This window comes from Apus apus, chromosome W, assembly GCF_020740795.1.
Source record: "Apus apus isolate bApuApu2 chromosome W, bApuApu2.pri.cur, whole genome shotgun sequence".
Lineage (NCBI taxonomy): Eukaryota > Metazoa > Chordata > Aves > Apodiformes > Apodidae > Apus > Apus apus.
Window position 1 is genome coordinate 9,183,193 of NC_067311.1, and position 13,831 is coordinate 9,197,023.

Below are 13,831 nucleotides of genomic sequence, written 5' to 3' on the forward strand. Positions count from 1 at the left end.
CTAAGAAGCACACCGTGTTTTCACCATTTGCCTTAGAAACAGCTTCGGCACAGGTCAATCCTGACACCACTTCCGCAATCACAATGACGTATTGTTTGTTTCCTGATCTTCGGAAGGGACCGATGTAGTCCACCTGCCATGTGGACCACAAGGGTTTTCCTTCCCTGATATGCAGAGTGTCAGTTGTTAGGGGATGTTCCCCAAGTCTGATTTTGCAAAGATCACATGAGGAGATGACTGTTTTGCACTGCTCACGGGTGACAGGCCACCCACGAGCTTGTGCCTCTTTGTATAGCTCAAAGATTCCTGAATGGCCCCTCTTACAGTGAAGCCATTCGAGCAATCTTTTCCATTCCTGATTTTCTCCTTCTGTGATAGCTGATTGGATTTCCACCACATCGATTTTAGCTAGTTCATCAACATAGTTATTCCACTTACTGGCTTCATCCTTTAGAGCAGCTTGGTGTGAAGGTACCCATCCTACATGAAAATTAGGATTCTTTTTGGCAATTTTCAGAATTTGTTGCCACTTCTCTTTATGCCAGACAGGCACTCCGTTAATTTCCCAATTGTTACTTTCCCAGAAAGTAATCCATTCCACACAGCCTTTAAAAACCGCAAAGGAGCCTGTGTAAATGTGCACAGCGTCCTTGGAGGCTTTTTCTTTTAGGAAAACATTAAGAACAGCGTCCAATTCTCCCACCTGGGCACTGCCCTTATCTTGGTTTCTTTGTTCGCCTGTGGCAGGTTTAACTGCAGCAGATTTGAACAACCAAGTTTTCCCTTCTCTTCGGGATGAAGCATCTGTGAACCAAGCATTAACCAGTTCACTTCTATATTCTGGGGCTTCTTTGATAGGACTGGGAACTTTCATTAGGAAATCCTTTTCATTTGTAGATTCAATTTGTTCCTGGATTTTCAATTGTTTATCTGGGCCTTCTTCAAGTCGGAATAGTCCAGAATAGTACTCAATTTGACTATACCATTTTCTGATTGTACCCTTTTGGGATATTCCTTCTGGAGGGGCCTTTCCAGACAGTACTTGGTTAACTACCTTGAAAGGGCCTCGAAGAATTACTTTTTGTTTTTTAATGATCTTGCTGATTTCTTTTAGTGCTGTACACACTGTTAGCAATCCCTTTTCCAGAATAGAATATCGTTTTTCTGAATCCTTCAATGACTGAGAATAAAAGCCAATTGGTCGAGTACTCCCAGTAGGTCCCTGTTGCCAAAAATGATTTGATAAGGCACTGGCTGAAAACCCCCACTCTTTTATGATTGGATCCTCCGGGTGAAGGGGCCCCAGAGTTTGGTATGTCTGCGCCTCCAATAACAACAGTTCAAGGGCCTCATCATGAGATTGATCCCATTCCCAGTGACGATTTTTCTTTAATAGATCAAAGAGAGGACGTGCTATGATGGATAGGTCTGGGATATGCTTTCTCCAATACTGAAGGGTTCCTAGTATTCCTTGTGGTTCTTTCCTATTGGTGGGTGCCTTTATCTCTCCTAAGTAAGATAAAGTATCGGAAGGAATATTCCAGGTTCCCCCCTTTCCATCTTATTCCTAGAAATTTTTCCCCTTGGGATAGCGGTTGCTTTTTCTCTTCAGGGATTTCTATTTGCATATTGGTGAGATGCTTGATGATAGCATCATAAACTGCTTTTACCTCCCCCTCACTCTGGCCCCCTACCAGCACATCATCTATGTATTGATAGACTTTTACCTTGGAATTATTTCTGATTTCTGGAATGTTTTCCAGTTCACACGCAAGCGTGTGATGAGCTAGTGTGGGTGAGTGTTTATATCCCTGGGGCAACCTTGTGAAAGTGTACTGCACCCCATCCCAAGTGAAGGCAAAATACTTCTGGTCCTCAGGATCAATAGGGATTTGGAAGAACATATCCTTTATGTCCAGGGAGGCCAGCACTGGGTGTGCTGCTTCCTGGATTTCTAACACCAGATCAGCAATGTTAGGTACAGCAGCTGTGAGTACATCTGTATTGGCATTCAATTTCCTGTAGTCGACTGTCATTCTCCATTTACCATTGGGTTTTCTTACAGGCCAAATCGAGGAGTTAAATAGTGAATGACAGGGCACAATAATGCCCTTTTGTTTTAGATCAGAAATGACTTCTTTGATGCCTTCCTTAGCAGCAACAGGAATGGAATATTGTTTAATATTTGTGATCCTGCTTTGTGGCAGACGGGGAGCACGTTGTAGCAACCTCAGCTTTAGTGTGGGTGTGCCAAAATTCCAGTAGCGATCGTTCTCATCTCTCCAGGCTCGGCCCAAGAGAACATCCATTCCTAACAAATTGTAAGGAATGTCACCCACAATCATTTCAGTCCGAATCGGTTCTTCCTCTCCTGGTAGATTTAAAGTGACTTTAGCTGTTTTTTGTAAAGCAGAGTTACCAAATGCTCCACTTACATATATGGGCTTTTTAGCTGGTTTAATACCACATTGTTCAGCTACATCAGCTTTTAGCGTGGAAATCTGTGCTCCTGTGTCTACCACAAATGTTACAGGATAGCGTCTTGGCCCAACAGCACAAGTAAGCTCCAAGTCCCCATTTTTGTTTTGAACTAATCGTAGTACATTCTGCCAATCTTTTGGAGGATTGGAAGCTTTAGGGCCTGATTGTTTGTAATTTTCCTGTTGATCATTTTCATTTCCTGTGTCAAGATTTTGGTTTTCCTCTCCCCCCCCCGTCTCTTTGTCTTTCTTTTTGATTTCTTTTTCTTGGCAGAAGGAGGGCTATTTAGTTTCCCGACTTGTTGGGTTTTTCCCTGGATCTCTCTCTTGAATTAGACCTTGAGCTGGGCCATGTAGCCCAACTTTCTACTAGGTCTTTCAGAAGCTGGTAAGAAAGATCTCGAGACAAAAGCTTCGATGGGACACCTATACGCCTGGCTTCCTCCTTAAGCTTAGCGTAGGGCCCTTTGTCACCACCTCGAGATGAAGCACTTTTGTTTTCGGGGTATTGGCTTTTATGGGTGCTGTTTGGCTTTCTGTTGTTTTTAGATCTATCCACAACTGTCCAGTCACCCCGTGATTTCTCCCGCTGCTTAGGAGGATCCCGGGGTGGCCTGGCAACCACATCAGCATAGGAGGGTCGAGTGTTTTGTCTGGCTGCAGAAGGCTTGGGAACATCTTCAGAATCAGATATATCCTCATATTCCTTGCTGTAATCTACCAATTCTTTGGCCAAATCAGACCATGTAAATCCTCTCAGATCTCCATTTTTTAGTTTATGTTTGATTTGCATGGCTACCTCTTTAAATGACAGAGGAAGCCCCCTGATTAAAACCTTCATTCTTTCTGGTTTGACTCGAAGATTCATAGGACTTTCTTGATCTGGTATTAAATCATGGTCATAAATCATTTGAATTACAGCAGCCTTTTGGACATTGTCCAAAAGGTTAGAATAGCCCTCCCGCAGGGTCCTCGGCTCTCCTTAGCTAGCGGGATCACTTGAGCCAACACAAAAAGCTGCTCGCTGGGTTAGGGACCAGTGGTGTCCCCTATCTCCAGTCATTAGAATAATTCCGGATCCCCAGAACCCTCTAGCTTCTTGTTCACTTAACATGATCTCGTCTCCTCCTGTGAGGGACACTCTCATTACATATTCAATTTCCATCTCAGATGGGAGCCTGCTGTATTGTTTTTTAATTTGTGCCAATTCTAATGGTGTATAACTTACTTCCTTAACTACCACATCTTTCTTCCTCAGGGTATCTTTATCAAGAGAAAAAGAAGTTCTCACAACCGGGCGCAGTTGTTTATGCTCTATTCTCCCCTCCTCCTCATCCTCAGAACTGGTATAGTGAGAAGATAAATTAGTTGGGACTTTGTCCATATTTGTGAAAAGTCGGTGGACATATTTTTCCAATTCGCCCATCTTTTGAATGCTATTGTGAATATCCATCTCCAAATTGCTAATCCTTTGAGCACTATTGTCCATAATCGTGGAAACTTTATGGACATTTATCTCCAAATTGCTAATTCTTTGAGTGCTGTGTGTCATGAAGTCCTTAACTGCCTCGTGTAATATCCTAAAATCTGCCCTTAGTCCCTCCTCCTGCTCCTTGGAGAGGGGGGGTTGCAGCTGTGCAGGGGCTTGCTGCTCTTGCGGCTGTGGCTTTGATTCCAAAATCGGGCGCTGCTTTTCCATCCCGAAATGAAAACTCACACTTTTTCTATCTGATTGCTCAGATTTTACGGGCTTACATTACTTTAGTGTGTTAAAGTCATCCAAGACCTCAGTATCCTGACTACCAGAACCTGAGGAATCCTCACAATTAGCAAGTTCCCCACATTTATCACCTGAGTAAGACAGGGTGGCACCAGTTCTCCTCTCCTTTCCCTGCTTTCTTAACCCTTCAATCTCTCTCTGCAACCCTTCAATTCTTTGCTGTAACTTTATTCTCTCGCTGCAACCCTTCAGTTCTTTGCTGTAACCATTCAATCTCTTGCTGTAACTCTTTATTCTCTCGCTGCAACCCTTCAGTTCTTTGCTGTAATCCCTCCTTTGCTTGCTGCACAACCATGGCCAGGACAAAGACATTTCGGGCATTGATGAAATCAAGCCCGTGTTTCTTAATCTCCTTTTTAAGCTCTTTAGACAGAGGAGTACCATCTTCCAAAGTCATGATGTAATTTACGAGTCTACTGAGGTCTCCCCCCATGTAGGCCTCGTAAATCACTTTGTACTGCTCCCTCTGTATAGTGTACCCGTGCCTCTTAAGGTGCTCCCAGAAGGGACGCACAAATGCACATTTTTGCAATTCCTCCTCAAAACTAGAGGGAAGTGAAAATGGCGCCTCCTGAACTTCAGTACTTTCCTCACAAATTTCATTTTCTGCATTTTCTGCACCAGCACTTACAGCATCTGCATCACCTATATCCCCTTTGGCAGCCATTTTCCCTATAATTAATTAATTAATTAATTTTTTAAAAAAGTCCAATTAAGCAATTTCAGAGCCTGGGGGGCTTCTAACGACCCCCGTTATCCCACTCCTGACACCAAATGTCGCAAGCCAGTACTGGGGGGCTACTGGCTGTCAGGATACTTTTGCGACTCCCCCTCTCAATGTGGAGGGGTTTGTGAATAAGACCGAGGGTCACACGCTGTGCTGCCTCTCACGGAGGAACGGCCACCGCGGGACTGTATTTCAGGGTGGTAGCTAGAAAGGACCCCCACCCCACCCCACTCAGAAATTGCCTCTAAAGCCAAGGTTTGCTCCACAAACTAATTGGTTTATTAAGGGTTAACACAAACCGAGGGATGATGTTTAGGGACCATGCAAATGTGAATGGCTACCAGGGATATAAATATGTATGTAGTGAGCAAGTGTCCTTTAGGGAGGCAATGCAAAGGTGTTTTTAAGGGAGAGGATTAAGGACCAAAGGGAGGAGGGAAGGAAACCCGATGCCAGTCCTCCTTAAGAGGTAGGACTGTGTGTGTGTGTGTGTGTGTGAGTGTGGGGTGATGTTACCCTCAGGCGGCCGGAAGGCAGGACAGCAGGTCCGTGGTGTCGGAGGGGCAGCCTCTTGGCAGCGGGTGCAGCGGCCATTGGTTTCCCCTCAAGTGGCAGCAACACGGGGAGGGGGCTCCGGCCCCGACCCCAGGGCTCGGGACCCCGGCACGCTCGGCGCTGAGGCTCAGGCTGGACCCGGGGCAGGCAGGCAGGCAGGGTCCCAGCACCAGTGTCCGCAGCAGGGCGGGGTGTCCCAGGCAGAAAGCGTCCAAACGGGCCTCAGGGAGGAGAGAGGGGCCCACCTGCTGCACTCGCTGCCTTTGATACCCCCTGACCCACCTGTCCAGTCAGTGTCACTGTCCAGAGCCAATGAGCGTCCATGAGCCCCAAGTTAGGGCGGTGACTGCCAGGGGCACAGGATGGCTTGTCGCCCACCCTTTCTGTCCCATACCACATCTGTTGTTTTGGGTTCAGTTGTCCTTGAGAAGCAAGTCTGCTTTAGTTCGCCAGCTGGGCATAATCAGGAGAGGCCTTTGCTGGCTTAAAAGGCATTTTGTTTAGACTTATGTGGGGAAGAAAAGAACAGTTTCCCACAACGCAAATTAAGCCTCTTTTTCCCTTCTCTTCCGTTCATTGCTGTCATCCAGGGAGGACTCCATCTATCCATCTCCTTTGATCCCTAGGCCCATGTGTTCCTGACCCTCATAACTCTACCCTGAGCTCCTGTCTACTCTACCACTATCTCTCGCAGCGGTCCAGGACTTTTCAGAACTGCTCACAGCTAAGGAGCATGCTGTGGGAGTTGCTCGGGGTGGGGGGAAGTGATAGGTGTTTTGCACATTCCTGCACATACTTGTATATAATAGTATGTATTTGTACATATTGTCTTTTTTCATCAGTATTTACTTAAAGCTCCCGAATTTAGTTTTCAACCCAGAAGCTTCTCCTTATTCTCTGTCACCGTTTGACTCAGGTCCAACAACAATGCTCTCGATCCCCTCCCCCTCCCACCCAGGTAGGGAAGGAGAGAGAGAAAAAGAGAGAGACTTGGCTGGATTGAAAACTAAACTACACAGCTTTAATTCAACACTAATGAAAATATATACAGTTATATACAGATATGTTCAGGTATATGCAAGAGCCTCTCGCCTCCCCGCACCCCCAGCAACTCCCACCACACTCCCCTGAGCTGGAACAGTTCTGAGAAATACCGGAGCTGCTGCTGAAGAAAGCAGAGAGTGATGAGGGTCAGGAGAGCTCGAGCCTAAGGGTCGACAGTGATGGATGGATAGAGTCCTCCCCGAACGCCGCCCATAGACGGAAGAGAAGGGAAGAAGAAGCAGAAAGGAAGTTGTCTTTTGTGATCTCTGACCTTCCTCTGAGCTTACGTAGATATATGGAATGGAATATCTCTGGCCAATTTTGCTGTCTGTCTAATTCAGCCTCCTACAGGGGGGTCACAGATCTCCCCGTAGTGTCTGAGCCGGCAGAGTGAAGGTGCGACCTTGAAGACCCAGCAGTTAGAAAAACATTCCAATGTCTTATCAGCCTAGCTAGAACAGAATGTTGCTACTTAAAAGAAAGCTCGCTGAAGGAAAACAAAAAATCAGTAAAAAGGAAAATTGGCTTCATCCTGGCTCGAACCAGGACATTCTCTCTCTTCTTTCCCTACCTGGGTGGGAGGACATCGAGAGCATTATTGTCATTGGTATAATTGCCAATCCTGAGTCAAACCCTGACAGTGAGGCAGTATACATTCTATGACTTCAATGACATCTAGCCCACTAGAACAAGCAGTTCCATTTCATAGAATCATAGAGTCATAGAATCATAGAATGGTTTGAGTTGGAAGGGACCTTAAATATCATCTAGTTCCAACTCCTCTGCATGGGCAGGGACACCTCCCACGAGATCCGGTTGCTCAGGGCCTCATCCAACCTGGCCTTGAACACTTCCAGGGATGGGGCTTCCACAACTTATCTGGGCAACCGGTCCCAGTGTCTCACCACCCTCACACTAAAGAATTTCCTCCTGATGTCTAACCTAAAACTCCCCTCTTCCAGTTTTGATCCATTACCTCTTGTTCTATCACTACAAGCCCTTATAAAAAGTCCCTCTCCAGCTTTCCTGTAGGCCCCCTTCAGGTACTGGAAGTCTGCTATAATGTCTCCCCTGAGTCTTCTCTTCTCCAGGCTGAACAGCCCCAACTCTCTCAGTCTGTCCTCGGAGGAGAGGTGCTCCAGACCTCAGATCATCTTCATGGCCTTTCTCAGGACTTTCTCCATGAGCTCCATGTCCTTCTTATGTTGGGGGCTCCAGAATTTATGAAGACCATAATCTCTTTGAGCTGACATTCAGGATCACTAGAGTAAAAAATGTTAGATGGTTGTGCAGTCTCTATCCTTGGAGGTTTTCAGGACTTGCCTAGCTAGAACCCTGAGTAACTTGATCTGACTCCATTGCTGAACCTGTTTTGAGCAGGTTGGACTAGAGATCTCCTGTGATCTCTTCCAACCTGAATTATCCTATGATCCTGTATTTCTCTGCAACCCACAGCTTGAGGCCATATGTATTGAATAACTGCTGAAGCAGAGGAGTTTACATCTGATAATTGCTGCCAGAAGTGGTGTAGTGGTGTCACTTCATTGAAAAATACTAACTTTAAAAATAAATTCAGTTTTCATTACTAGACAAGGGAAAAAATTTCTAGTGATTGAACTGTTTGCAGAATAATATAACACTTTTTGTGAAAAGAAAGAAGTGTATATTTATAAACAGCTGTGGCATGATAAATATACACTCCATATTTTACATAATATTGATTTTTCATATTATTATTACTTCATCGGTGTCATATTGTCTATGGATGTAAAATCATGTTAATATTTCTCAGGAAACTCAAATAAGCCTGTGGGATATCAGTAATGTCAAATGCTTGATGTCTTAAAAATGTAATACGTTTATTTTCACTACATATAAACTACGCTTTATATCTCGCAGTTCTTGATATCTTGCTGTTTTGTTTTGTATCACTTTCCTGAAGTTTCCCCGCTCTTCAAAGAGCATAGACTAAGTGTCAAAACTAATAGAGGGTGAGTCTGTTTTATCTTACGTTTCCAATACAGGAATGGTAGTTCATTAGCGATGCTACTTCAAAAGTGTATAAGGGCCAGAGAACTGCTTAGAGAACACAGTAAGCCTCTTTTTCTATTTGCTTTCAGGTGGAGATAGAAATATCTTACTGTCTTTCATTCTTCACAGGGCTACACATCATTCTGGAATGATTGCATCTCCTCAGGATTGCGTGGCTGTATGTTAATCGAATTGGCATTGCGAGGGCGTCTTCAGTTAGAGGCTTGTGGAATGAGGCGCAAAAGTCTGTTAACAAGAAAGGTAAGTGGAGGAAAGTGGTCACATTTACTTTTGTGCCATGCTCCAGGCAATACAGTAGCTATAAATTACAACTGGTTGGTAAGAAAAAGAGTTTTTTCTTTATATGGGGATAGGGATTCTGAGTAGTGACCTAAGTTAGATGCAGAGTTATTACCTAAAGAATTTAAATGGTGAGCTGAAGTGGCTTGTAAAATCTATTTTACTTGTCCTCTGCTCCTGTTTGTTCTCTTGATGTGTTCTTGCTGCTGTTGGGAACCTGGCACAAACAGTTGACAGTGGCTCTAGCCGAGTTGCGGTGGCAGCAGTTTCTGCTGAGAGCCAGTAGCACCAGTTGTAATCTGCTGAAAGAACTGGCTTTTGCAATGTTGGTGAGATATGGGTTGGGGCTGAGAGGGATGACTAACTCTCAGCCTGCCAGATGTATCCTGCAAGTCATCAGTTTAATTCTGCTGTACACAGTGTTGCAGTTAGTGCTTGCAATGCATGGGAAGGAAACGATCCTTGTACTTTGGGCCCCTGAGAACACAAAACTGTATCTATTTTAAGCATGTGATCAGTGTGTTAAATTTGTTGTACTCACTGATGTTGGGCAAAATTTTTAGGTTCTTTATTTAATTAGTCTGACGATTTGAGGCACCTTAATTTATTACTTTTGCCTCTGGATTTTTTTTCTTTAGTACAAAATGTACTTGTAAAATAAGTTTATCGAAAACATGGTCAAATGCTGTCTATCCATCACAAACGAATTATCTTTTATTGCGCATTTCCCTGTCAATATTATACCTTGCTAAATTTTTAAAGGAAAGCTTACAAATTCCCCAAACTTCTCCTAGCTTCCTCCTCTTCTGAAGAATCGAACTTCTGTTCAGACAAACAGCTCCTACTTCTTTTAGCTTAATTTAAGCATATTCAGCTTTGATTATTTGCACTTTTTTTTTTTTTTTCTCCAAAGCTTTTAGCTCCTTAGGCATTCAGGAATGTTCTTTAGCAGTTATTTTTATTCTATACAAACGTTGTCAGGATTATCTATCTGAAATTTTAACTGTGTGTTTTTAGGAAAATGGAAAAAATAGCCTGTGCATATCTTCAGTAAAGAATACAAGCAAAATTATTGTTTTCTTTTTTTTAAATTTTATCATGTGATTTTTGGGGGTGGCTTGGTGTGTTTCTTTCGATTTTTATTTTTTCCCCATTGTTTAAGGAGAGCTAAAAGCTACCCAATATTAAATGCTTTGTTCTTTCTGCTGTTGCAAGGCAATAGAGAGATTTCTTTTTGCAGGCAGGAGGGTTCTATGAAAAAGGCTTAATATAAAATTCAAATGAAGATTGATTTCTGCTTAAGGAATTTCTTGCAAATAAATACCTAACTACTGTTGTTTCTTCTATACTTGCCCTACCTCTCTCAATTTAGAAATCCTTCTCATTAATGACTTGTATTGTTTTATAACTTATTTGAAGTCTTGCGTTAACACTAAATTTCAGTCTCATTTCTGTGTTTGTTAGATTTCATTGTCTCAACTTTACCAAGTGTTCCACTCATCCCCCTTTTGCAGGCCTTGTTCCCCTTGCCCTCAACTTTCTCTGTGAATTAAATACTGTGCTTAATGAGTGGAATGAACTGTCTAGCTGTATCCAAGGTTGTAATTCAGTGAGGTGCAGTTTCAGTGGCAATACCGTTTTTATATAGCTCCTGCCCCTAAGGCTAGCCCTTCTCCCTCCCTGCCCCTGCTCCATTCTGGGACTTTGTGGAAAGATAAAATCTCATTAAAACTAAAGCTTTGATTTGTGACTCAAAACCCTGTATCTTCAAGCTGTGATCTGAAGGGAGGAGTTTAGGCTTCAATCACTTTAGCCTGTGCTGCAGCTGAGGGTAGTCCTGTATTTGCAAATAAGCTTATTATTGGAGTTTCTCTTGGGTTGTTACTAGTGTGTGTGCAGCCTTGTCAGCTAAAAAATAATAAACTTTTTTGATCAGTTTAGATTTATTTAAATCACTTTCTTGATCTTATCATCAGGTGGGGCACAAGTGAGACTGCTGGTGCAAGCAATAAGGTGAGAGCAAGAAGAGGGTAGAACTAGTTCTTTAGGCAGTAGTACAGATTTATAATCAGCTAATGGTGGCCTTGGTCACACAGCTGACTTGAAAGATTGCTAGCTACAATGATTTCCACTTCAAGCTTTAAATCGGATGGATCTTTGCTGATTATTTCTTGCAGTTTCTAAGACACAACTTCAGAAGTGATCGATGCATTAAATCCATGCTTGAATGCCACAGAGAGACAAATGAGACTGAGAAAAACTGGCACACAAAGACTTGATAAACATTAGTGAAGCTTCTGAAAGTCAATATGCTGTATTTAATGTTGCAACATCCTTGCTTTAGAAAATGTAATCACTGCATCTTTTTGGACTTCTCTCTACTAGTATCACTTTTATAAACAAATACACGAATGTTGAGATTGATGTATAGTTTCTATGACTAGTCGTTATTAAAGATAGAAAATGGTACTCTATGCTGCCTTACAGTCTCAGAAAGCAAATCCAATAATTACAGTTACAGTTCTTAAAAGAAATCTCAACAAATCCTTGGTGGATTAATTTAAGTATTTTATAGCTGACAATTCTGAGTGATTAATGCATGAGTGAATTTTTGTATTAAAACTAAATAATGGAGTTTACTTAAAAATCAATGCCAGAGGTGCTTCCTCTTTAGCATTGCTGTCCTGGTTTGAGCCAGGACGAAGCCAATTTTCCTTTTACTGATTTTTTTTTTCCTTCAGTAAGCTTTCTTTTAACTAGTACCAGGGTGTTCCAACTAAGACTGATAACAGATGGAATGTTTTTCTAACTTCAAGAAATGTGTCTTCAAGGTCACATCTTTGCTCTGCCAGCTCAGACACTACGGGGAGATCTATGACCCCCCCGTAGGAGGCTGAATTAGACAGACAGCAAACTTGGTCAGAGATATTCCATTCCATATATCTACATAAGCTCAGAGGAAGGTCGGAGATCACAGAAGACAACTTCCTTCCTGCTTCTTCTTCCCTTTTTCTTCCGTCCATGGCCAGTGTCTGGGGAGGACTCCGACCATCCATCACCGTCGACCCTTAGGCTCGAGCTCTCCTGACCCTCATAACTCTATTCTTTCTCCAGCAGCAGTCTGGGATTTTTCAGGACTGTTCGCAGCTAAGGAGAGTGCTGTGGGAGTTTCTGGGCGTGGGGGGAGGCGAGAGGCTTTTGCACATTCCTGAACATATTTTTATATAATTATATATATTTCCTTATATCATTAGTGTTTAATTAAAGCTGTGTAGTTTAGTTTTCAATCCAGCCAAGTCTCTCTCTTTTTCTCTCTCTCCTTCCCTACCTGGGTGGGAGAGGGAGGGGATCGAGAGCATTGTTTTTGATCCTGATTCAAACCGTGACAACCCCCATCCTTGGCCCTTTGCCCCTAGGCTCATCTCTGGTGAGCCTGGTTTTATCCCCCTCCCCCTTCGAGTCTAATGTAAAGCCCTGTCCATGAGCCCTGCTAACTCTTGCCCTAGTGTCCTTTTCCCCCTGTGAGACAGGGTTTTCCCATCTGTTGCAACGAGGCCCGATGTCCTGTAGGTCAAGCTGTGGTCAAAAAATCCAAAGTCCTAGTGGTAGCACCAGGTTTGGAGCCAGGCATTGATCTGTCAGGTCTTCTTGTTTACCCATTCATCATTCCCTGAAACTGAAGAGATAGAGGAGGACACAACTTGAATCGTAGAATCCTAGGGGTTGGAAGGGACCTCGAAAGATCATCTAGTCCAACCCCCCTGCCAGAGCAGGGTCACCTAGAGTACATCACACAGGAAGGCGTCCAGGCGGGTTTTGAATGTCTCCAGCAAAGGAGACTCCACAACCTCTCTGGGCAGCCTGTTCCAGTGCTCTGTCACTCTTACAGTAAAAAAATTTTTCCTGATATTCATCTTAAACCTCCTATGCTCCAACTTGTATCCATTACTCCTTGTCCTATCACTGGTCATCACCGAAAAAAGCTTAACTCCATCGTCTTGACACTCACCCTTTACATATTTGTAAACATTGATGAGGTCCCCCCTCAGTCTCCTTTTCTCCAAACTAAAGAGACCCAGCTCCCTCAGCCTTTCCTCATAAGGGAGATGTTCCACTCCCTTAATCATCCTTGTGGCTCTGCGCTGGACTCTTTCCAGCAGTTCCCTGTCCTTCTTGAACTGAGGGGCCCAGAACTGGACACAATATTCCAGATGTGGCCTCACCAATGCAGAATAGAGGGGGAGGAGAACCTCTCTTGACCTACTAACCACACCCTTTCTAATACACCCCAGGATGCCATTGGCCTTCTTAGCCACAAGGGCACATTGCTGGCTCATGGTCATCCTCCTGTCTACCATGACCCCCAGGTCCCTTTCACCTACACTGCTCTCCAGCAGGTCAGCCCCCAACCTGTACTGGTGCATGACATTTTTCTTCCCCAAATGCAAAACTCTACACTTGCTCTTGTTAAACTTCATCAGGTTTTTCCCCGCCCAAGTCTCCAGCCTGTCTAAGTCTCTCTGAATGGCAGCACAGCCTTCTGGTGTGTCAGCCACTCCTCCCAGCTTGGTGTCATCAGCAAACTTGCTGAGGGTACATTCTGTTCCCTCATCCAGGTCGTTGATGAAGATATTGAACAACACCGGTCCCAGTACCGACCCGAGGGACTCCACTAGTCACAGGCCTCCAACTAGATTCTGCCCCATTGACTACAACTCTCTGATTTCTTCCTTTCAACCAGTTCTTGATCCACCTCACTGCCTGATCATCAAACCCATACTTGATCAACTTATCTACAAGGATGCTGTGGGAGACGGTGTCAAATGCTTTACTGAAATCAAGATAGACCACATCTACCGCTCTACCATCATCTATCCACCTAGTAATTTCCTCATAGAAGGCTATGAGGTTAGT

The 13,831-nt window shown here is 43.8% G+C and overlaps 1 protein-coding gene across 1 annotated transcript in view; it reads left to right on the forward strand.

Moving 5' to 3' along the window:
• Nucleotides 1–13,831, forward strand: part of LOC127395198 (Golgi phosphoprotein 3-like) — a 99,192-nt gene that overhangs the window by 57,008 nt on the left and 28,353 nt on the right. The window contains exon 2 of the mRNA XM_051641772.1: nucleotides 8,747–8,878. Within this exon, the coding sequence (XP_051497732.1) occupies nucleotides 8,747–8,878 (132 nt within the window). The remainder of the gene's footprint in view (nucleotides 1–8,746; nucleotides 8,879–13,831) is intronic.